At 46.2% G+C, this 25,076-nt stretch overlaps 1 protein-coding gene across 1 annotated transcript in view; it reads right to left on the bottom strand.

The window, feature by feature from the left end:
- Positions 1-9,793: 9,793 nt before the first annotated feature.
- Positions 9,794-25,076, bottom strand: part of fstl4 (follistatin-like 4) — a 128,065-nt gene continuing 112,782 nt past the window's right edge. The window contains exons 10-16 of the mRNA XM_076032115.1: positions 24,410-24,544; positions 24,106-24,132; positions 22,798-22,916; positions 21,158-21,307; positions 18,176-18,283; positions 12,179-12,288; positions 9,794-11,580 (exon numbers count right to left, since the gene is read on the bottom strand). Of these exons, the coding sequence (XP_075888230.1) occupies positions 10,878-11,580; positions 12,179-12,288; positions 18,176-18,283; positions 21,158-21,307; positions 22,798-22,916; positions 24,106-24,132; positions 24,410-24,544 (1,352 nt within the window). The 3' untranslated portion in view covers positions 9,794-10,877. The remainder of the gene's footprint in view (positions 11,581-12,178; positions 12,289-18,175; positions 18,284-21,157; positions 21,308-22,797; positions 22,917-24,105; positions 24,133-24,409; positions 24,545-25,076) is intronic.

The following is a 25,076-nucleotide window of genomic DNA, read 5'->3' on the forward strand; positions in this document are numbered from 1 at the left end:
TCGCCGTCCATCCGACACGTCCTCTATCGGAGACGCTGCAGTGATTCCCGGCGGTAGATTGTCTTTGTTTCCCGCTCGGGTCAGGTTTAAATAAAGGGGCGCAGCAAAAGGCAGCCGACGGCTCCTTTTTGTCGTCGTCTTTGTGTGCGCTGATTCGGCTCGATTCGGCCGCGTCGTCTTTTTTCCTGTCTGGCCGAGCGCTTCCGACCGTCCGTCAATAAGCCAATAGGGGCAATTTGTCTCTTTTCTCTGCGCGGGCATCGCTGATTTGGTGCCGTGTCACACAGAGGTGACAGATGGACTCATTGTTTACAGCGCCAGGACGATGTGCTAGTAGATTCCAAATGCTGCAGTCGGGTGTGCGGCAACATTTTTTGTTGCTTGTGTGTTTGTTGTTGTCATCGCTGACGACTCAGTGAGCTTGTTAAAGTGGAGACAGTCTGGAGGCCCGTTCCCACAGGTGAAGGGGAAAATGGGTTTGTTTGAGGGCATCTGGAATATTTGAATATTTTTCCAACATGTGTGGGACACAGACTGGTAAAAATACTCCCAGTATTCCTCCCAGTATTCCCAAATACTATCATTAAAAATGGGCCATTTCCCCCAACTCTTTGTTTGTTTGTGTTAAAAAACAGAAATAAATCTGCCTTAACTTGGCATCTGTTTCCTGTGTTTTGCTCAGTTTTCTTGTTTTTTTCCACGCTGCCTATCAATCAGTGGCCTGGAACATTTAGCGAGGAGGGAAACTTCACAGAGACACGCAAACCATCTGTCAGCGTCGCGGATGAAAATACTGCTCACTGTTGTGGTGCGATTCCTTGCCTGAGCTCTTACAGCACCTCCCCCCAGGACTCTCTCTCTCTCTCTCTCTCTCTCTCTCCCTCTCTCCCCTGCTGGCTCACCTTGGCTGGTGACACGTCCAATATTTTCCCTCTGTGTGCTGCGCTGGCACCGCCGCCCACTCGCTGCTGCCTGTTGCCTGCGTTGTCAGCATAAATGCTGCAGCCCCCCCTCCCTGCTCAGTGACTCTGTCCGTCCGTCCGTCTGTCCGTCCGTCCGTCCGCACCGCTTGGTCCTGCTGGAGTAGAAGTGGCCTCCTTCAGCAGCAGAGCACGGCTTTCTTGTAATGACCTCGATTGGCGTCATTGACGTCGACATCCGGCGCAGAGCTGCTAATTGGAAGGAGGTGCGGTGGTGTTGAGGGGAATCAGTCAAGTACATGAATCATAAGATCCATCCATCCATTCATCCATCCAGTTTCAATACCCTCTTCTTCCTGAACTCATGGTTACAGGGTTCTGCCGGAGAGATTCAGAATCATAAAATAAAATACTCATTTTCAATTAATTAATTTTGGCATTTTTGGAGCGTTATGGACTTGTGATTAAGAGTATCAGTTAATTGGTTTGTCTGCTGGCTTCTTGGCCACTTTAATTTGTGGTCAAAAATAAAAAATTAATTAAGTTATAAATAAATAAATTAAATTAGCAATCTGTTTTTGTCCGTTTTTTTCTTTTACCACAGTGATCTTTAACTTCAGGTAACTGATTTTCTTTATTTATTAATTTTTAATGGTTGACAAATCCACTTGTACAAGGTGAGAATTGGGGTGCTGCGCAGACAGCATAGATTGTCAGAGCGCAAAACACGTGTTTCATCATTAGCCAACACAGAAGGCTCGTATGTCAGCAGCTTCCCACTGTTGCGTATTTGATAACCGTGCAAAATCTGGCACCTGCTCGTCACCTGTTACTATTAATAACCTCATCAGCAACACGTCGCCGGGGGGGAAGCCGACCGCCGGGCCCTGCCGTTAGCGCGCCACCTTAACGACTGAGACGTGCGTGTCCTGACAAATTCCACACGAGTGTTGCTCGCTCGTACGCGAGGTGATGACACGGTTCGCTCGGGGGCGACTCCTTAATCTCCTAAACAGCTGTCAGTAGGAGCTGATGAAGAGATGCCGCCGCGCTGTCACGTCAACAAAACGCAGAGCAGCGTTTGTTTTTAACCGGCTCAAGGCCGGCGGTGGTGTCGTGGTTCCTGGAGGAGTGGGTGTACTCTGAACTCATATGCTTTCTTTAGCAAAGCATTTCAGCAAAGGAAAAATGCCCTGGTACACTTCAGAGGGGACTGAGAGGTGGGTGTATCCAATGCTGACTGAAAATAAGTGGGTCACTTTGTATTCTCGTGCATACCTGCACTACATCGCTGATGAACAGCAATGACTTGACAGTTATACTTTTATTTTTATTACCTCAAATTTTGGACTTGTTGAAATTTTGTGCTCGTTTGCCTCATTTAATGAAAGGCTAACAGAGAAGTAGAATTTTCTACAGTATGATTTTTTTCAAATATTTTACAGGTTGAGTTTTTGTAGGTTGTATTTCACCTCTGAATGAGTTATGTGAGTATGTGAGCATTCTAATTTGAGAAAGAGAATCCAGTTCAGTGTTTTCAGTTGTTTCACGTTTCATGTTACGTATTTAATGAGGGTGTATCCACTTCACAGAGGAGGACTGGCGCCGGGTGCGATGCTCAGTCTCTCAGCAGGTCAGTGTGGACTCACTCTCAGCCACAATAATCCAGGCTCATCCAGCAGTTACATCATGCAGGACGGACAGAATTCTCCTCTTTTTCCCGTGGAAATCATTTAGAGAACACTTAAAGCCAAACCAGCCTGAGCCTCCAGACCTGTCACTGCAGTGTCTTGTCTCCGGCCGTGGGAGGATTTAAGTGCTGATTTGAATGGAACACTGGCGATAATTAAGAAGCTCCCGGCGGCCCGACAGTAAAATAATTAGATGTGTTCTATTTTGGATAATGACAAATTCCAAAAAGCCGAGCGTCCCCTCGCGATACCTTCAGACCAATCTCCTGCCGTCAGACCCCGGCAGTAAATAATGACCCCAGTCGCAGCAATAAATCAGGTGTAATTAGCGGCCTGAGCCGCTGTGGAGGCCTCGCCGAGCGGCTCAGCCTGCGGCGCTGAGACTCGCACTTTTCCACTTTCTTCTCCTCTCTGGCGTGTAAGAAGACTCCGGGGTGTAATTGCAGCGGGATTCGCTTTGAAGATTACACCTGCTTATGCTAAGTTGTCTGCGGCAGAGAACCTGTGGAGGAAATGATCCTGACAGGGAGGCGCGGGCGCGGCTTTTCTCCTCACGCCGCCGCCGTCGCTCAGCTATCAGCCGACGGGTCGGATGCTGCGGCGGAGATGGAAGCAGATTTCAGTGTTTTGGCAGCTCGGAGTGCTTTTGTTGGAGAGCGTCTGTCAATTTTTGGATGTGCTTAAGTACTTCATCTTCACTTTTCAGACACGGCTGTTTGAGCTGCTGTGGAAAGTTCCCGGCTTCAGGACGACATCCTCCACTATTATCAAACTTTTTTTTCTAATCCCCCGCCCGTCTCCTCAGTCTCTCTTTTAGACAACTCCACACATTTTGCAAAGATGAAAAGACTTGCAGGAAATTACAGGGTACTTGAAGTTTTCCCAACCCTTCAGCCCAGAGAGGAAAAAGTCTGCATTTTATTATTTTTGCTACCTTTTTCTTTCAGAATCTCCCAACTAACAGAAACTGTAGTCTTTGATGGTTGTGGAGTTGTAGGCCACTGAACTTCACTCAGATCTCCAGTAACAGCCATTAGTAGTTCGAAGAAAATCTATTTTTCATGTGTTTCAAAGTCAAGTTCTTGCTGCACTTAAACTGAAGTAGGTTTCTCCGCTACGGTCATTTCTGAAGGAGTTCACACACGGAGCTTTTCCGTTGTCCAGTTTCAGTACGACTGAACTCGGCTTTGGTTGCTGAGTACCACGTTAGCGTGGGCAGAGTCATCAGAGCATCCATGAGTTTGGAGATCTGATCGACTTTCTCATCGCTCCCTGTGAATTTGTGAATCTGCCGCCACTAACAGAAATGCCTGACCCTCGTCACTGGTTTTTCAAGCCACAAAGCGTCCTGCATCTTCGCTCCCTGTCCAATCAGTGACCCTGCCTCTGTTGACGGCACATTTTCAGCTCAACCAGGGCAGAGTAAGAACTAAACCAGTCCCTGGTGCCAGGGACAACCACCTAATGGAAACGTTTCAGAAGAAGAACAAGCAGAAGTTGGTGGACAAGTCTTGATGACCCACGTCGTCAGATCTTCCTCTTTCATTGCTGGCAGGAAGCCAATCTGTCAACATATCAGCCAACCGAATAAAGAAAAAGAAAAAACACCCCATGTTTATTAGGCTCCATTACATCTCCCCATGCATCCTTGTTAAAATGTCATTTGCTAATTCCTTTCAATACTCATTTACTCCTGGCGCGTCATTTATCGGAACGTGGACGACAGCGAGCTTCGTGCTTGATGAGCAAACATGAATAGGAACAGAGGGACATGGAGGAGAGGGGAGGTGGCGGGAGGAGGTGGCGGGAGGAGGTGGAGGAAGGAAACACACTTCTTCTCAGAAAAGGCATTTCCAATGTATTGTTTGTCTCACACACACACACACACACACACACACACACACACACGTGCACGCGGTAAGGCACAGCGTGAGGCTGCTGGGCATTTTCCTGCCAAGCTGAATTTTGCGTCGCATTGTCTCATGTGGGACCTGTAAGGTTCCACGGTGCAACTTATCAATTATCCCTCTTCACCCTCTGGAGTCCGGAAGGTGTGGGAAAAAAAATACCCGGGATGCTGGCAGGTGTGTTTTGTTGTCGTCTGCCAGACGGGAAAGCATGAAAAGCTGGACCTGTTCAGACGAGGATGGAAGAGAATGTCTGACTGACAAGTGTGTTTTGGAGCTTGGTGTTGTCACACTGTGGTGAGGTTTTTGTTTTGTCTTGGGGTTTCGTCTCGTCATTTCCTGTTTTATTTTGACAGCCTAACTCAGCTTCCTCTCGTCTCAGATCACGCCCCCCTCCTCATGTGCCACTTGTGCGTCTGACCCATTGTTTCCACCTGTGCCTTGTTACCCGGTGTGTTTAAAAAGTCTGCGTTTCCCTTGTCTCGTGCCAGAGTGTCTTTGTTTGTCACGTCTAGCCCTGTGCCCGCTCACAGCCACAGCCCAAAGATTACACTGTAAGCCAGTTGTTCCCTGAGATCGAGTGATTTTTTTCTGTTAAAAGATAAGTTTTGTTATTAGGAGATAGATATTGTCCGTTGATTTATGTTCTGAGTTCCTTCCTCTTCTGTAGAGTAGATTATTATTGTGAACTTCTTAGACGAGGTTTTGTTTTGATTGTATGGACTTTAGTCCTTTGGCCTCCTCAGGAGCGATTTTCTGTTCTCTTAATTATCTCTCCCCGATAGCTTAGAAATCATAGGAGTTTCATAGCCTATTTGTTTGATCACTCTGATCTGAGTTTCAGTTGCGAGTGTAATACATTTAGTTCTGGCCTGAATCCTCTGCGTCTGAGTCCTGCCTCTAGTCCCGGCCTGACAGGTTTTTTTTGTCCTCATATCGGTCCTGCGGGGACAGGGGAGGGGTTGGTTCGACCCCGCCTAAAAACACTGTGTTTTGTTCATTCATTCTTCTAAACCCACTTTCTCCCGTACCCTGAACGCATCTGCGTTGCTGCCGGCCGGGGCTGCAGGACCAGGCGGCGGTCATGAAAAATCCCTGGTAATGAAGGCTGACGGCTGCAGGAGGGGAGCGAGCCACGGCTTTCGCTCCTGCACACATGCTGTACATGCAGAGCCTCCGGCAAAGGTGGCGTGGAGTCCCAGGGTTACATTTTATTTTATTGATCTGCTCATCAGAGAGATTATTAAACATGAACCAAACACTCTTTACTGTAAAACAGCCATAATCTGGCTAATGAGTTTAAATAATTTCCCCTCTGCTTTTGCTCACAAGCAGCTTCAATTACATCTATTTCCTGATACAGATTGATATGAAAAATTACAGGCCTAATGGACACAAAATAATTACATAATGTTGCTGGAAAATACATAATAATAGTAATAATAATTAATAATAATTATTTTGCATGATAATTAGAATCTCAATGAGTAATTTATCTTTCATAAAGGAATGAATTTATCCCGTCCAAAGTTATGACTTTATGTATTTTTTTTAGGAAAATAATTAAATTAGGTTCCAATGAAACAATGTCCCCTTTATATCAACACATATTTTTATATTGCAGAAGCTATCAGACTCAATGAAACATAAACTTTTGAAGTTTTCAAGCTTAATAACTTTATATATATATATATATTTATATATATATATATATATATATATGTATATATATATATATATATATGTATATATATATATATATATATATATATATATATATTATATATATATATATATATATATATATATATATATATATATATATTAGGGCTGTCAAACGATACATTTTTTTTAATCAATTAATCGCAGGATCTTCATAGTTAATTAATTGCGATTTGAATTGTATGTTTCTGTTATTAATTCTGTTATTTTGCATTTCAAGGCAATTTTAGCCCCATAATGTAAAGTATTTCTTACCAGAAATCAGCCAGAGGGGCTGACTATTGGTGAGTAAAAGGGACAAAAAGGCTTATGCTGGGTTCACACTGGATGCGGAAGCGCTGCAGCCCTCCTGTTCACACCAGACGCACATTTCTGCACAACGGTCAACAAGCGCTTCTGCTCAGCTGTTGTTTACTCCCATTCAGAGCTATTTTTCATCAAGATCACAATCTTCCATCTTCACTTGACAACTCCTCTCTGCCTCTCTCGCTCTTTCCCTGTTTGTTTGTGTGTTTAGACAACCAAAACCCCACCCCCTGCCCAGAGACCGGCCCACTCTGTCGCTCTCTTTCGTATGTGCGTGTGTGTTTGTTTTCATCTCTCTCGCACCCTGTTTAGATACTGACAAATATAACATACACAAATATGATTGCATTTGTCAATCGCTGTATTTTATTTTGAAGACTTACCGGATTTCTCGTGTTTCTTAATGTGACTTCCTGTCCAGCTTGCCGCAGATCGCTTGCGGCTCGCGTTCAAAGTAGACCAGACGCCGAAGCGATCGCTGCACGGCGCGAACCGGCTGTGGAGGTGCATGCCGCTTAGAGTCTGGTGTGAACGGCACCTTTGGGTAACAAGGGTGCCGAAAGGAAGCGGGCTCCATTCCATGGCGCTTTGCAGCGCTTCCGCTGTGAAAAAAATTCAAATAAAAAATGAACGCATCATGGATTGTATTAATCGCGATTAATGCGTTAACGCTGACAACTCTGAATCATGTGCGTGTGTGCATCTATAACCCTGTATCAGATAATTGACGCGTTGGAGGGGACGTTGGCTGCTTACCTCTTTGTTGTTCTGGAGCGACTGAATCAGGCGTCAGCTCGGTGTTAATTGTCTGTCCTCTTATCGCTCCCGTGTTTGGCGGCGGCGGTCACTCATTCATGGCCCGTTTCGCCCTTTTCTGCCACTGTGACACTGATGGCCGGAGTATTGACGCCGTCGGCGGGACTGATGGCAGCGGATTGTTGCAAGCGTGTCGAGACAATAGATCTTTCCTGGCCGAGTGCCGGCCGAGTTCGTCAGTGGACGGAGAAGTGACACGGACTGAATGTCCATCAGAATGTTTTTTTTGCTGCAGGCTTTAGTCACACATCTGTGAGCGCACTAGTGAAATACAAGTACTGTGTGCTGTACTAGTGTCAACACAGCCAGTCATGTCATCCATCCCGTCCGTTTTTATGTTTCTTTGCACACAACAGCTTTGCAGAACCAGAACTTAATCTCCATCTTCTGCTACTTTCTTTTTGTTTGTTTTTTCCCCCCAGACTTGTGCAAGCAGACTGTAAAGAAGCGATTAACAATGTTGTAGTAAACAGAGTTCAAGTAGTGAAACGCACAACGCAGCATTTTGTCCGGCTTTAACAAAACATTGTTGTGGATTAAATCTTTCTGTTTTTGGTTGAGCAGCTGACCAGTTGTATTGCTAAGGTCACAACCAGGTATGATGAGTTAATGAAAAGAACAACCTGGAAAAAGAAAAAGAAATCCACAAACTCAAAGCAAGACGCCAGAATACGGTGTGGTTTTTACAATATATTTAATTCCATTTTTCTTACAAAACAACTCCCTCGTAAACCAGAACACACAAAAAATGCATAAAGAAAACTGTACAGTCGGACTGGAGTCCGGACGTGGTCTAAACATGGACATGTTATCTACAACAGTGGCCGCCGTCGGACGTCTCGTCGTGCCGAGCGGTTCGGCTCCGCGGCACCAGTCACGTGACGCTGAGGGTCGACCCCCCCCCCCCAAACCGAAGGGCACGAGCCGGCCAATGACAGCGGCTGTACTAGTGAGCGCAGGCGCAGAGTCTTTGTCCTCGCTCCCCGGGGCTCTAGCGGCAGCACGGCAGGATCGACACTCGCAGGCTAGCTGACAGCCGCCGCCACTAGAGGGCAGGAACGCGAGCAAACTGCAAACTAAATGTGGCTGTGAGAGAATCGCCGACCAATCAGTGGTACATCGTGTGTGTGCGCGTGTGCGTGTGCGTGTGTGTGTGTGTGCGTGTGTGTGTGTGAGTGTGCTGGGTTGTGGGTGGGGGTCTATTTTCAATACATGCATGGCTTGGGTGAATTACTCCGTTAGAACAGTAGGGGGAGTGATTTCGGGTTAATATAGTTACTTTGGAGATCGTCCCAGCTGGGTGTTTGACAGGTGATAGAACTCGGCTACCGATTCAGACAAACGTCCATCCGATAAACATAAATAAATCAGGTGTTTAGTTTCTCTCAGTGTGCAACAGTGGTCTAAGAAACTTCAGAATCTTTTAGCCTTCGCGGTTCACGACTCATCAAGCGGGCTTTCATGCCAGGATGGATTTTCCTTTTTTTTTTTTTTGTTCTTTTTCATGGCACATTAGCAGCAAATACCTAAATCACAGACGAACGACAACTCTGCTTTACTCCTGTGTTTATTTTATTTTTTTTCTCGCCTCACACAGTTTGGTTTCTACCCTACACATTGCATCGCTTCGGTTACAGGCACAACTACATATTAAGAGATGATGAACAGCGTTTAATCTTGCCTTCGTTTTGAGGGGAAGAAAATCAGATCCAAAAATACCTTTTGGGACTTAACTGGACTTTCTTTCTTTCTGTCTTTATTTCTCTTAAAAAAAAAAAACAAACAAAGCAGGTATTGGTACTTCTCTTTAACAAGCCAATAGTGGAAGCAACTCCAGGACCAGAAAGGCTGCGAGCAGTGGAACAATGACTGATAATAGAGCAGACTGAAAACTTTTTTCTCGAACAGAGCGTTTCTTACCGCCAGATCTGCATCATATTGAGTTTACTTTACAGTCAAGCGGAGAGACAAATTGTCAACCCCTGTATATGAAGAATTCTGAAGATGTAGTAAAAAAAAACTTTTCTCCAAACAAACAGTAATTAAATTTGGATCAATCTTCAGTAAAAATAGTTTTAAATTAGAGAACGTTTGGTCAAATGTGGGGAGCCAAACATAACAAATGTATTTGTGGACATTTATTGCCATAGTTTAAGACTGAGTGGTGCACTGAATGGCAAATGCAACGCTGAGGATGATGCAGTTTAACCATGGAGAGGAAAGAGTTGCTGGTGCTTGTTTGGTAACTGCTCAACATACAATGGTCTTTTTTTTTTTAACACGTGTATATTTCTTATACATGCGGCACATTATAAAAATGTGGACAGGATGAATTTTAAAAACATTTTTTTCTTTTGACTGAAAGCATTAAATGTTGGCGAAACGTTTTCCTACTGTCTAAATTAGACAGCTGGCTATTGAGAGATGTGTGTGTGGGTGAGCGGTTAAGAGACGGGAGAAAAATAAATGAATAGTATGACTCAAAAACTGAACAATGACCATGAGACAAGATCAGTCAGCACACGGCTCAGGATAAGGATAGCATACAAACGCTCGCAGCCAATCGGGAGGCGGAGTCGATGCCACTTTTGGAAACGCCTCAGCGTAAACCTGCCATATTTACCCCTGAGGGAATCTTTAGAGCGTCATTTTTCGGGCTTTGGAACAGAGTGACGACAGAGGGAGTGAAGGGTCGGATAGTAGCGCTCATTTTTCCGGCTCTACGCCAGAGCATCCACGATCGGAGGCTGATGGACCAATCAGGCTCTTTGGATTGATGTTGGGGGCGGGTGGGCGGGGCAAGCAGTATGTGCATATCAAGCCAACCTGTGCATCTGCGTGACAGGGGGGCGGGGCAGAAAAGCTCTGGGAGGCAGGATACAGTACGATACCATGACAAAGGCGAGGAGACGGACTCGTCGGTTGCATTTTTAAAAACACACGTACGTACGTACACACTAAAGGCGGACGGGACAAACGGACAGTCTGTGGTGATTAAATGCAGCACTCGTGATTACGACAAACATCGTTGAGTCAAACGAACAAAGAGACCCCAAAAAAACGAAAAAGAAAAGGAAAGGGAAATAAAATCGGAAAGCTTTTTACTCTAAAAAAAGTGAGCATTGTGCATAGTTCGTAGTTGGTTAATACCCCTCCCCCTCCTCAGGTTCCTATTTACTGTGATAACATGGAAGGAAGTGCAATAATGTACAATTCTGTATTAGTTAAGTGCACAAAGATCACTGTTGCACTGAACGGCATTGACACTTTCTCCCAGTAGGAATATCACAACAGGGTTTTCTTCTTAATGTTGTTCTCAAATACTCTAAATCTTTATTTTTTATTTTTTTATGTGTACTTTTGTTACGAGAAACCCAGACGTGGGTCCCTCCTCTCAGTCCCAGGCTCGAGTCCACAACTTATCTTCACATAAATCTTTCTCATAGGTAATTTGGCCTGACCCTTCCTGCCCCCCCACCACACCCCCATCCAACACCTTCACCCCGCCTCTGAACTCATACCTCGCCCACCCAGACGACTGTGTTGCCTCTCTTGATGTCTGACACCTCGCAGTGCGTCGTCCTCTGTTTGCCGTTGAGGACAAAGAGGGACTCGGCCGCCGGCGTCACCAGGTACTGTCCGAAGAGCCCGCCGGAGACCACCACCCTGTTGGGTCCCCCCCAGGGCCAAGCGCGCTTGGTCAGCGGCTCCTTGAGGTCCTGCAGAACCTCGGTGTGGCCCGTGGACAGATCGGCAAAGAGCAGGTCCGTGCCGGAGCACGAGGTGGCCACCACCACGTGCTGGTTGGGCTGGACGAAGGACGGCTGGAAGGCCAGATCTGAGACAGCGATGGGCTGGTCCAGTTCCTGGTTCAGAGAGAGCTCCCCCTGGAAGGACACCGTCTGTACCACCAGCCTGGAGCTCTCCGGGTTCGGCGTGACCACGTAGCGGCCGTCCGGCGACACGAACGGCTGCCCTGTGACGTTCAGGTTGGGGCCGACGACGGCGTCGGTCACGCTGTCGATGAGGAGCTGGGGCGGAGCCTGTAGGCGGCTCCTGCCCTGGCACCGCACAAAGTAGAAGCCGCTCAAGTGGGTGTAGGCCATGCTGACTGGGACGCAGCTGTAGTTCTTCAAGCTGATGGTCTTGACGCGGTGGAAGGTCTCCAGGTCGATCTTGTGCACAGCCGGCTCGTTTTTGAGAAAGACGAAGGCGAACCTAGAAGAGACGAGGTCACACCAGGTCAGGTTCGGGCCTCAGAATTAAGAGGGGAACAAAAGCTGGTGTTGGCTCACAGAGTTACACATCAGAAGCTGCCCCTTGCCTTCCATCCTTCCTTTGTGCTCCTAATAATCTGCCTAGATCAGTGGTCCTCAATAGGCAGCCGCCCATTTGTGATTCCCGTGGTTCCAGAATGATCGGCTGGAGCGTTTCTTTCTTCCCTCCTTCTTTGTGGTTCTTTGTGTTTATATTTAAAACGAAAAATATTCTTAATACTCACATCTGTTTTAATTTATGTCAAAACGGAAATGACAATTGTTAAATTCAATTTTATTTTAGTTTGTATTTTTGTTGTCATTTTGAATGAAAATTACATCATAGTATGATCGCATGTGACCTGAATGACCCCAAAAAACTGACCTTCGACTCATTGAAAAAATTCTCTGTGGCTCTTTACGATTTGTGTTTGAGTGCCCCTGGATTAGATTTTTGGCCAGTGGCCTCAGTCCTCATTTACATTTTCCAGAAGGGCGGCCAGGACGGATCAACAGCCAGCGACGCGGCGTGGGGTGCTATTTGAAGCCTGGTGAGTTACCTCACGTGAGTGATGATCAGGTTGGTGGGAGGGATGAAGAAGTCGCTGACTCTCTGGAAAGTCGTTCGGACGGCGTGATGCACTTCGCCCACACTGGCCTGAGGAATCACCTGCGGACGACAGAGAGTAGAAGCTGACATTGACGTCCTTGGATGGAAGTTAACAAAGATCTTAGCATTTCCTCCAGGGCCTGGGCGAGCAGGGTGGCAAACATAACACAGTATGGAAGAGCCATCGTTGGTCAGATTACGCCACTTTATTCGTAAGTTTGTGTTGCATGAAACAGGCAAATGTTTGAGAAAGAAGATTGACAATGTTGGCTTTTTAGCAAATGCATCTTTTTTTCCACTGCAGTTGTCTGTAAATCTTCTCAGCGTTTTGAAGCCAATTCTTGAACTCTTATTCAATCTGAATGTTACAATACAAAACCTTTGTTGTTATAGACCCTCTTTAAAAGTCTAGTGAAATACTGAAATCAAATGAAAGCCAGAACATTTTCTTTATGAATCTTTATTTATGAGGACCTGCATGCATTATCAGTCGATATATAACAGAATTGCAAATCATAAATGCAAAGACATTTAGTGCATCCAGCAAGACCCAAAATATTATTACCCCAGTCTGCCGGCAGAGCGAAATACCGTGAGTGTAAATGCCAACTTTGCTGTACAAAATGAATGATTGTGTTTGTTTGAGCTCGTCCAGGTGACACCTTGATATATCCGGCACTGCGTTCCTAGCTCTTTTTTATAATCCAGGCCCCTGATCAAGAAGTGATGGTTGTTGTCTGAGAGGTGTTGCGCCGCAGTACAAGTATATACATACATATACATATGGACATATATATATGTATATATATATATATATATATATATATATGTATATATATATATATATATATATATATATATATATATATATATATATATATATATATGTACTGTATATTTCTGAGTCATGTGAGGAAACTCTTCCAAAGAGCAGACATAAATTCCTCTAAATCTGCTAAAATCTAACTTTAATTTTAATCGCAATTAATTGCATGATTTCCCTGATTAATCATGATTAATCGCAATGTATACGCAAAATCCAAAAATGAATTTAAAAGAAGTGTATAGGGCACTTTTAGTTTAATGTTCTACCATAAAAACAAAGTCTTTTCTTTTCTGGTTCCGCAGAAGCCAGCAACTCACTTTTACAAAATAAAAGCACGTGTTTCAGCTAACTGGCAATCGATAAATAAATAAGCCGCGGTGGGCTAAGCAAAGGAGTAATTGTTGACGCACATGCAAAGATAAATCCAGTCTTGCTTCGAGGTTCTTTTTTATTTACTTTATTCTTTATCACAATGACCTCCGACGCTCACCCCACCACGCCAAGCCATCCGAGGCGCTAAGGTGAATGTCATTAAATAGCGTTGTGGCTACAACCCACAGTGACACACACAATCCCTACCCAGGTGTTAAAGAAGTGCGCTCAAAAATTTAAACATTAGAAACTCACGGCTAGGGATGGGCGATATGGACTAAAAGTTTTATCACAATAATTTCTGGCATTTATTGCGATAAAAGTGACGATAAAAAATATAAAAGAATTCAGCTCCATCTTTTGGGATTGGAACTGCATATATTTGAAACCGCACTCGAAAAAAACCCAACGCAAACGCCGATATATCGCCCATCCCTACTCACGGCTCCTACAGCACGTGAGCAATAAAAATGCGCGATAAAATAATTGTCGGCGTTTATAAATAAATGGGTTAACGAGATAATAACGCGTTAACTTGCCCAGCCCTACTAAAAATAGCTTTTTATTTTTACTAAATTCCCTCTGCGTATCCTCTGTATCATCGGCTCTGATCACAACACGACCTCGTCTCGTCTCCGGCTGCTGCCACTCGGGGGAATCAGTGCATTACTGGTTGAGTACCACACCAGATCTAATGAGATTCGGCCCTAATATCTCTGGCGTATGATTGGCCAGCTGCTGTGGCCTCCAGGTGCTATCAGCTCGACGCCACCGGCACCACTTTGTCATCGCTCATCCTCGGATTTCATAAGCAGACACTTGGCGACAAGACCCAGTGGAGTTTTCCCCTCTTCCTCCGCCGCCACTGCCTCGATACCTGAGGGAGGATTTGGTTCTGAATGAGTAGCTCTCGCTTTTCAACACTGCGTTCAATCCCACGATGACTTAAATCGCTTTTCCCTCAGCTTCTCTCTCTCTCTCTCGCTCTCGCTCCCGTCGAGCTGCCTACTTCCAAATTAAAAAAAATGGAATTCCTCAAAAGTGTCTTTTTGCCAGTGAATCCCTCGGGGTGCTTTAATAAAGCCCCGTGTGTAGTGCGGCGACAGAGAAAGAGACTTTTTTTTAATTTTTTTTTACATACTGTCCAAACCCTACATGTCGGTTTTGCACCTGAGGGAGAATTAAGTGTGTAATAATAAATCCTCTGGCCTCTGCTTGACACGGAGCCTGAGCACATGCTTTTAAAAGCCACATTGACTGTATAATGTTGCAGCTGCATTAATGCAAATTTTATCTCGGCAAAAAAAAAAAAAAAAAAAAAAAATCCACTCACTTAATTATAGTTAACGTTAGTTACTTGTTCTATTAGGTGATATTTTGCATGCAAGAGCGTTTTAATTACGGGTGTTTTGCGGTGTATAAAACCGAAAAGTTCAGGATACCTGAGTTTGGGGAGAAATTTATGCAGAATGTGAAAAGTTCATACCACAGTGGCATTACATCATGAAAGTTGGACAATTTCACGAGAAGTGGGCAGCGGGCACTCATCTCAACTCAAACATGTAATGTGACCTTTTAATTTGGCGTCGCCTCGGTCACACGATGTCAGAGGGTGAACAGCCCGATGTTTCAACATGAACTGTCGGTGAAGCACCAGGAATGGATCAGACACTTTGCGATTTTCACAGGCTAATCATATAGAGCTTGGCAGCGCGTTGTGCAGAAACTACTGAAACAGTTTGTGTGCGTTCAGAAGTTTATCGAAGGTCAAATTAAGTTCAGCTGTCGAGGTAAAGGGGCATTTTTAGCTGCATTCTGAGGTTTCATCAGGAAGCCAAAGATCCCTTTGTGAACCTTGTTCTCACCCACTTTCTGGTCGTGGAGGACCAAGATTGATGTTCCCCCAAAAAACAAACAAACAAACAAACACTGAAAAACACTTCCCAGAGCAGCTACCAGGACCAAAGTTTGGAAGTTGAGAGAACTTCCACTGATTGAGCAAGCAGGATTTCCATAAAGAGGTTTACAAATTTAGCACTTAACGTAAAGATCTCAGATTATTTCCGGTGTGATTTTATATCATAAATCTTGACTGTAATTGGAGAAGCTTGGAGAAAAATTTAAAAAAAAATAGATGGGAAGTGGATCCCGGTGTGTTTGTGTGCATGTTGTGGACTGACGCTGCTGACAGGCCACATCTCTCCCACAGCCTGCCGCTGCTCCGCTATTTGTCTCCTCTAATGAATTGACAGTCACGCCCCCGTCTGATATTTATACAGAGATATTGAGCCATCAGGAAATTTTGGCTCCTTAGACACGTCGCGCATGATGTGTCTCTCTCGCTCTCGCTCTCGCTCTCACGTACACACACCCACAATGTGCTGCCAGCACACAAATTAACACCAGGATACACACAAACACACTTATACACGTGTATGATCTCCAGAGTGAGGCGGTGCCTCTGTGATGCAAAGCCCCCCCCGCCCCAAACCCCTGGGCTGCCGAACAGGTCAATTACTTTCAGTGCAAATGGTAATGACATTATCAGACCTGTCATTTGTGGTGTGATCCACGTGGACTCACATCCATTATGCAGTTTCCCCACAATTGCATTTATGAGCGATTCGCGCTCAGCTCTCTAATTATTCATTACTCCTGAAACGACTGCAGAATGAGGGGGGAATGAAAGAAACTGGAAGGGGGGGGGGGGGGGAGGCAGTAAACAAATGGATTTGTGCAAACTCAGACAGGAGCCGCAGAAACGGAGGGAGATTACGGTGCAGAGCGTCACTCTGCATTCTGATTGTTTTAAATTACAGGAGGGGAAAATAATTTTGTCTGTGTGCTGGTGGAATTTTCTGCTTCATTTCATCATTACAGCCTCGGATGAAGTTTATCCAGCGTAAACGCCGTGCGTGTGCGCGCACCTTGCCGACTACGCCGGCGACTCATAAATTCCAATCGCTAGCACACCTACGCTCCGCTCGGCTCCGCCAGGCCGGAGATGGAAGCGAGGGGGGAATGAATGCACAGACACGGAGCCTGGTTGGCTGTCGTGACTATAACTCGGCGGGAAGCTGTTAAAACTCACTCGCACACCACTCAGACTGTTGGTGCCAGAGCGTAAAGAATATGAAAAAAACCCCCAACAAAAAACACATCAGCCGTCACACATTCTCAGAGGAAAAATTCTAATAAAACCTGGAGACGGGAAACAAAAGAACACTCACAAAATGGAAGTCACCTATATCTTTTGTTCAGCTATGTAAGAAGGAAAAGGCGCGCAGCAGCTGTTTGACCTCCTTGATCAAAGACTTTTTTAAGGGCCAATCTGATGCAAAACCTATTGAACCAATTTGAGCGTGTGTATTATTGCTGGAAATCAGCCCTTTGTGATGTCACAAAGGGTACTGATAGCTCTCCCTAGGTCAGTGGCAACACTTAATCAGTTTGTCTTGTCAGGTACAACAATTGATCTGTTCTGGCCAGAGACCTTCTGCAGGGAGGCTGCAAACAGAGGGCTTAACATCTTATATATCAATACCACAGATATATTTTATATCTTTAGGAGTCCAAGACAAAAACCATAGGACAATGGGGCCAGCTGCTGCTCAGAACCAACGACACAAGTGTCCCAGCGACCACAACAGGAGCCGCTGCACTCCAGAGATCCTCGGCAGGCTGGTGAGCCGGAGAGCATCAACCCCTCGGCGGGCGGCGCAATGAAAAGACGGCAGAGAAACTGAAGAGACGGAGCACGAAGAGCACAACGCGCCTCGGATGATTATAATGGGACGCTTCCCTCCGGCGGGGCAGAGCGCCACAATAAACATGTTTGTATCCATTACAGAGATTACAGCTGGAGACACACACACACACACACACACACACACACACACACACACACACACACTGCATCATCCCTCCCCCTCCTCTTCGTACGGGAACCCTCACCTCTTGAAATTCCCTGATCTCCTTTTCCTTTTTTTTAATCTTTTGTATCCCCCCCCCGCCCAGACCAAACCCCCCTCACCCTCCACCACCCCCACCCCCCTCACTCCCACTCCCGGAACTCTGAGGAGGATGAAACGCAGCCACACCTGCCGTCATTTCTCATTTGTGAGAGAGCAGTCCGGCGGGGACGCTCGCCGGAACACGCCGGTGACTCCAGCCGCAGCTGCGAGTCGCTCGGTAAACACTCTGAGACGTACATAGATCAGCCGCCGTCTCGCCCACACTTATTCTGTTCAATTTGATTATTTATTTCGTTATTTTTTATTGCACTGTTACATTTTTTGTGGCTAAATAATAAAAGATGCGCCCTCGAGCAGGAAATTAGCATCAGTGAATAAACGGCCAGCAAAAGTAGACGATAATTTCAAATTTTCAAGCAGCAACAGGTTTTTTATGCAAACACACATCAGTTAACCTTCAAAAGAGTTTTTCCATTTTGGATTCTTTTTCTTCCCGCAGGTGAAATTGCTGCAATTTTCTCCACGTTTACCTGGGTTTTCAAACAACTTGTAATTCCTTAGTTTTGTCCATGTTCACACACAATTGACATTTGATCAGCCCAGATTAAGGGTTTTCAAGTATTCAGTATTATACTATTCAGTTTTCAGCCTTAATTCACCACGTTTGCCTCTGAATCCCCACCAGGAGTCTGCGGCTTCTCTCGGTGACTCGGTGACGCAACACTTCACCCAAACAGTCTGGACACGGACACAAAAACAGGCAAGATACGCTTACCTGAAGGGTGGGATGTGTCCTGTCCATGTCGCCCCACATCAGCACCCACACCTGGTCATGTGACTTGTCGTAGAGCATCTTGACTGGGTATGGGTCGGTGGCAATGGCCTGGAGGACATTGGGGGGTGAAAACCTTTGATCAGTAATGAAGAATTTTCAACTTGGTGAACTGCGATCCTTGAAATGACGCACGATTAACAGCCTGACGCCCCCTGCTGGACACAGTCATCTGTATGGAGACCAGCATTCAGCCGGTTAAACACACGGCGCCGTCTTACTTTCAATGAAGTGAAACCTGAAAGCTGCCGGCTTGATTGCAAACGTGTTTTATTCAATTTGTTTGAAAGTGTTTGCGGGAGGGAGTTTGGAGTGGCGGCTCTGAACAGGCGGTTTCCCAATTTTAATCGACTGTGGCGTTCACGGTGCAGCGAGTCTGAGGCTCACAGCAGGTAGAAGAGCAGAGCGAGGGGAGGAGGGGCAGAGCTGCTGGTGCTGCTGCTACTGCTGCTACTGTTGCTGCTCTAGCAACGTCCACACCAAACAATAACACAATCCATTACGCCGCCGCCGGGCCACTCGTGACACGCGGAGGTGCTGACACACTCACTCACCCCGGGCCGGGCGAGACCGGGAGCTGTGTGTTCAGTAATGGCAGGACCTGCACCTCCGCTTGGCCCTGGTCAGCCTGGTGCCAAGTCAGCATCTGTGAATGTGGGTGTGTGTGTGTGTGCGTGCGTGTGTGTTGGATTGGCATGCACTTGCTGTCCCACATAATAGCACTAAAGGTTAAGATAAGGTCATGGTAGGTTGACGGGGGGAATTTTAAAGCGGACTGCAGCCAGCGGCCTGTTGCAGGAAGGATGGAAGACCAATTAGCAGCTTTCTGACTCTACAGGCTCTGGGAAATGTAGTTGTTGAGTTATACTGTGCTTTGTTTGTTGCCGTTAACGCATGTCGCAGAGGCAAACGACAAAGTTTAGCTGCAGTAGGTGAGTGAAGGAGACAAAGTCTGAGCTCAAGATTCAATCTTACAAGAAGAACAACAGCAGTGGTTGAAACAGCATTCGGACAAAGTTTTTATACCGTTGAATAAAAAGAGAATCTAATGATTAGATTCATACACGTTTCCCTCCCTGGAGTTTTTCTTCCTTTTCCAAGGTAAGATAAGAGATGGAGGCCAGTGAGATGATGTTGCCCTCTCAAGGGGGGCTGAACACCTTTTCCTGTATATATACACAGACTCCCACTGTGGTCATTGTTGAAGTGCATATTCACAAAGGAAAACCACAAAGTTTGGCAAAAGAGAAAAAGAGACACGCATGAGAAACATGAACTATATGAAACAACATGAGCTGTGTCGTTTGAATGAGATCATTTTTCCACGACCCACGAGCAGAACTGGGTTTAGAGTTGAAAATGGACAGAATGATGCAAAACCAAGTAAAAATGATTTTAGAAGATTCTATTTTTATTTGAGATGGCAGCTGAAGTGTAGTGTTTTTTTTTTTTCTGATTCCACATCGCTGTGTCTCGCCACATTTAACTGACTTATAAATGCAGCAGTGTGACACAACAAAAAGCTGAATTTTCTCTTCTCTTCTTCTTCTATTCAGTGGCGAGTACAATCGTCACTCTCGCCACTATACCTTCCAAAGGTCAGCATGAAAGGAAACTGTAATTATAGCTTGTTTTAAGACAAAAAAGAAGAAGAAAAGAACTCTGCAACAACAGAGTGAAAAAAGACCAAAAGAAGGATGCATTAACCTTTCTGCGGAGGCCGGAGAGGGTCGACTGGGAGCCAGAGTGCAGGAGATGGAGGTCACACAACTCCAGCACGCTTCATTTCATTATTTTCTCTTATTCTTGATGAAAGACAGAAATTACAGTCCAGCCTTCAGCTGCAGCATCTTGGAACTGATACCAAGGTCTGGTTGCAGGTTTATAATTGCATTTTTCTTCCACCCCACCACCCCCCACCCTCCCTTTGCTCTGCCGCCGGCTCAATTCGCCGTCCCTCTTGTTCTCCCAGTGAAGACTTTCACTTATCTCCACGCCCCCTCCATCCCCCCTCTTTCCTGGAGTCTCATTTCTTCTCATCCTGCACCTGACTATAAATGATGCCGACCCTGTGGAGAACCCTCGAGGGGTTCGGTCTCTAAACAGCGGCTGCAGGCAAGACGAATGGCGAGACAGTCAGCGCCCAGCTGGCCAACATATTGTTTCTGAGTGTGCCTTTGATTTATCTCGCCCTGCATGTGGTCCTCTAGGCATCGGAGGCTAACTCACCTCGTGCCGTTTGACTTTCAGGAAACCTGTTAAGTAAAGTGGCAGGTTCATGTGTAGGATTTTACATATTTGCATTATATTCTAAATGCACCAGACACAGAATGTTTTTTTTCTTTTCGTGTCAAAGTCCTCTGTGCTTTGGAGCAGCGTCCGATTCACGGTGAAGCCGGGGCTGTTCCACAGTCATTCTGCCAAAGGCCGAGACAGCTTGGTTATTTCCCATGATGCACTGGGCTCCTCGACGTCTCCGACTCCACCTATTATCTCTCCGCTTGGACAAAGGCGGAAGACTGAGGAAAGGTGGAGCTACAAGATCCTCAACCGGTTCCCTACAGCTGCCTCTGGTCCTCATCGGGTGTGTGAGTGTGAGTGTGCGTGCAGTGCATCAGCCTACAATGAAAACCTCTGTGAGGCAAATTACTTTTTGCAAATGTGGGCTCAATCACAAATCAGATGTGATTTGTTTGCTGCGCCGCTCCAAACTTCTGGATTTAATCCTCCCACTTTATCCAATTTTGGCTTTTCTCCTCTGCCAGACGTTCCAGCTGTTAGCATCACTTCCAAGCCTGCTCATGTGACACCCCCCCCCTGCATCCCCGCTGGATGATACATCATTCAGGAGATCTCTTTTCCCCTGACATCATGAAAGTGCGGCCAGCGTTGGCGCCGCACGCCCGCGTCACCGACTCCACCCACCTGCACCACCTTCTGCGCCTGGATGTCGACGACCAGCAGCCGATTCAGGAGCGGCTGGGCAGCGTAGATGTACTTGTCTCTGACGTTGACGGCTGAGGACCACACGCAGCGCTGGGGCAGCACCCCCTCGCCCTTGGGGCACATCTCGTCCTGAGGAGAAGAGAAAGAGGGTGATGCCAGGGCCTCGGCAAAACTGTGCTGCGTTCTTCTCGGATTCACCTCGCCGACAGTAACTCTTTGACCTCTCGTCGAACCCCCCCAGAGACCAGCGGGTCCATCCTGCGTTGCTTCTCGTGCGCGTTGACTCACGTTGACGCATCGTGCAAACCTGCCTCCCACCAGGGGAGCCGTCCGGCCGTGTTTCTATGGAGATAGTTCTCCGCAACTGCTGGACCGCTTCTGCACTACTACCACTCCAGGAGTTTAACCTCAGGTTATCCTGCAAAGTGCCAGTTCTGCCCTACGCCGCAGGAGCCGGATGTATGTAATCACCCCCGCACGAGTGCACACGCACGCTGACTTTACATCCATTTTTCATTCTTTTGCACAGCCTGACCCCGGCGGCGCCTCTCTGAGCTACAGCCCTCACCCTGCAATGCAACAGCGGAGTTGCCAGGAAAAAGTGAAGAGCGGCTGAGATGTTCTTAGTGTTTCTGTTTGCAGTGTGAGCTCCGGTATTCACAAAACCATGTTGCAGGAACACACACACAGACACACAGACACACACACACACACACACACACAGCCGTTAACTCAATGCGATTCCTCCTCCTCTTCACACAACCCAAGCAGAAAAAAAAACATGCTGTTTGCAGCAGGAACTGGCCGACGCTCGACTTATCGAGTTTGTATTGACCACTAACACAATTACCAGCTCCTGTAAAACCCACTTCTCTCTGAAGAACAAGGAACCCCCCTCCATCCCCACATCCGCCCCCATCCAAAGCCTCGCCGCTTGTTGGGGGCAGAAGGATGCGGTGCAGTGGATTAAAAGCCTGGAGGTCTGCAGTTCCCAGTCTATAGTGCCGCGGCGCCGACTAGCCACTAATGGACACGAGTAATCCCATTACATTTAGTGAGGTGAGGTTCCCATCGCGATAACAGAGAAGCGGGGGAGGAGAGTGGGAGGGCTTTTTGTTTTTTCGCTTCAGTGGCAATTTACTCTTTAAAGCGGCAAAGAATCCTCAGCCAGAGGAAGACGGATGGGCCGAGCTGCCGTCGCTCTTGAATGGGGCGTTGTCACTGTGCGAGTGCACATCACTTTTAATCCAAGCCGAGCAGACATCCCTCAGCCCCGCACATAGCTCAATTCTAAAGGCGTTGGCTGGCTCAGCAGTTCACGAACACGCGCTTGTTATCATTGTTATTTCTTCCATTCTTCATGTTTCAGATGTGGTTCCTGGTGTTATCTGTACTTGTGTATGTTCCTTTATGTTTACTGTCTAGCATGACCTGTGAGCTACAGGATAAGTGAATATCCCTGAAGGAGATTAACAAAGGATCTATCTATCTATCTATCTATCTGTCTATCTATCTATCTATCTATCTATCTATCTATCTATCGTCAAACTTCTCGCTGCCTTCCCCGGACTTCATCGGCATCGGCATCATGCGTGTGAAGGGAAATACGACCAACTCACGTAGGTGGCGACAATCCTCTCCGAGCGCTTCATGTGCCGGCGTATCTCGCACTCGCTGGGCTGCAGCACGGTGATGCCCTCGTCAGAGAACACGTAGAACATGTTCCCCACGCTCAACCCTGAGGGAGGAGAGGAAGAAAGAAACACACACTTCAACAAACATGCCTGCTTCCAAACAGGGCGCGCTTAAAAACGAGATGCAAAAAATCCAGCTGCCTGATGTTTATGATGTGCAGTTGTGCAGGAAATGCAGCAAGAGGCCTGTTGGCGGCCAGTGGTGATGGTGGGTAATAGGCTGTGCGTCGCTGCCGAGCATTTTTACAAAGCCGGGGGAAGGGAAAAAAGGGCCGTGTCAGCAGCTAATCCATAGCATCTTGTAGTAGAGGAATCAAATTAGAAGTACAGCAGTCTACATAACAAAGCTGTTAACACCTTGTACTATCGGCAAAAGCCCGCCTGCCGGCCAGTTAACAGTGACCGCAGACTGGTGCTAGTGCAGCTAAATGATCAGTAGCTCCTATAGAGCAGCAAGTTGAGCAGACGAGGGTGGAGCTTCTGAAGCCAAACGTGGCAATTTTAGGGCTGATTGTCACATGAAAAGACTCTGAATTCACCTCAGTGTGGCAGCTGCTGAATAACAGCTGTGAATTACTGTGTTTGTCGGTTTACTTTTCTGTCAGGAAATTTGTAATGTCAGTGCTGAGTAGTGTTCACCTGCTGTTTTTTGTGTTTTCATGCACAAACTGTCATGCTTTTACATGCAGGTAAGTGTTAAATACTTTTTGTGACAAAACTCCAACTACCGTCAGCTTGAATGTGATGTTCTTCTTTCGAAATTTTAACGTGATTCAGCTGGTTGCACTCAAACTTTTGTGCGTTTCTGGTGAGCCTCAAGTGGATTTACATAAAACAGAGTCAGCTGGCGGAAGTTGTGTGGGTCTTTTTGTATATAGCTTGGAACCACAAAGTTGTTTCTCTGACAGCTTCCATATTGTTCCTCTGCTTTAGTTTGAATAAATTCTCTTGTGTGTGTTTGTATGTTCGCTGTCTGGGGGATCAAAAAAACAACAATCAAAAAACAGATTAGACGGCACGGCAACAAAGGAATTAAAAAAAAAAAAAAAACAGGATTCAAGGACGTTTTACCGCAGAGAAAACAAACTTTGTGATTCTTCCGAATTGAACGACTAAAAGAAAAACATCCTGCAGAGTGTAGATATCCAGTTGCAGGCCTCCTCAAAGACGGTGTTTTCACAGACACAAGGGCACACATGCACTCTGAATTTTTCTCAGTTCTTGTCGTGTTACCTTCTTCGCGCCACAGGATGTTTGCAACTGCGTCAAGAGTTGACAGGAAATGGGAAAGAAGACACAGGAGAGAAGGTTCAATTAACATGAGACAAATGCAGACAAGCCTTCTGGTTGGAGATCTATCTATCTATCTATCTATCTATCTATCTATCTATCTATCTATCTATCTATCTACCTACCTACCTACCTACCTACCTACCTAATCTTCTTGATGGAAAACATTTCCATGAACTATCTGTTCACTTCTCTTCACTTTAAAAGATGTGCACAAACACGATGTTGGACATTTTTGGGAGCTTACGTGTCTTCTTGGCCGAGTCTTCCACAAACAGCGATGAGATGTCTTCGTCCACTCCCACCTCGTTCTTGGCGATGCAGGTGTAGGCGCCGGTGTCCTCGTAGCGGACGCTGCCAATTAAGAGCTCGCTGCCATTTGCTGTGAAGGAAAAAAAAAAAAAAAAAAAAAAATAGATTGTAGTTGTTGCTGAATTACTTAAAATCTTGAACTTGAAATGCAAACATTGACTCATCGGCAAAGAAGGCAACTTCTGCTGTTGCAGCCTGGTCAGAAACCTCAAGGCACTTTCCACCACCACACCTGCTGCTGCTGCTGCTCTGGACAACATTCTCACAACGGTGCCTGGACTGCATCACAGAATGCTTTGTTTTTCTCTTACATACGAATTGAACAGCCTGATTTCCCTCCTGAGATCATGAGAGTTCTACAGAAGGCTTCTCCTTTAAACCCCCACCCCCACCACGGTCAACAATGAAGCACTGTTCTGCTCTCAGAGGCCTCTGATGTTGAGATGCAGGTGTGTGGTGACGGTGACGGTGACACGGAGGTCAGACTCTGCTCTTCTCTGGATGTGCAGCTGTGACTCTGATTCTTCTCTGAGCACGCCGGCCCGCACTTAGCAGCAGGTGATGTTTTGGATGTGTTGGATGTATACAAAGAACAAACACAA

This window comes from Nelusetta ayraudi, unplaced genomic scaffold (assembly GCF_046127955.1).
Source record: "Nelusetta ayraudi isolate G7.1 ecotype Tasmania unplaced genomic scaffold, CSIRO-AGI_Nayr_v1 ptg000033l, whole genome shotgun sequence".
Classification (NCBI taxonomy): domain Eukaryota; kingdom Metazoa; phylum Chordata; class Actinopteri; order Tetraodontiformes; family Monacanthidae; genus Nelusetta; species Nelusetta ayraudi.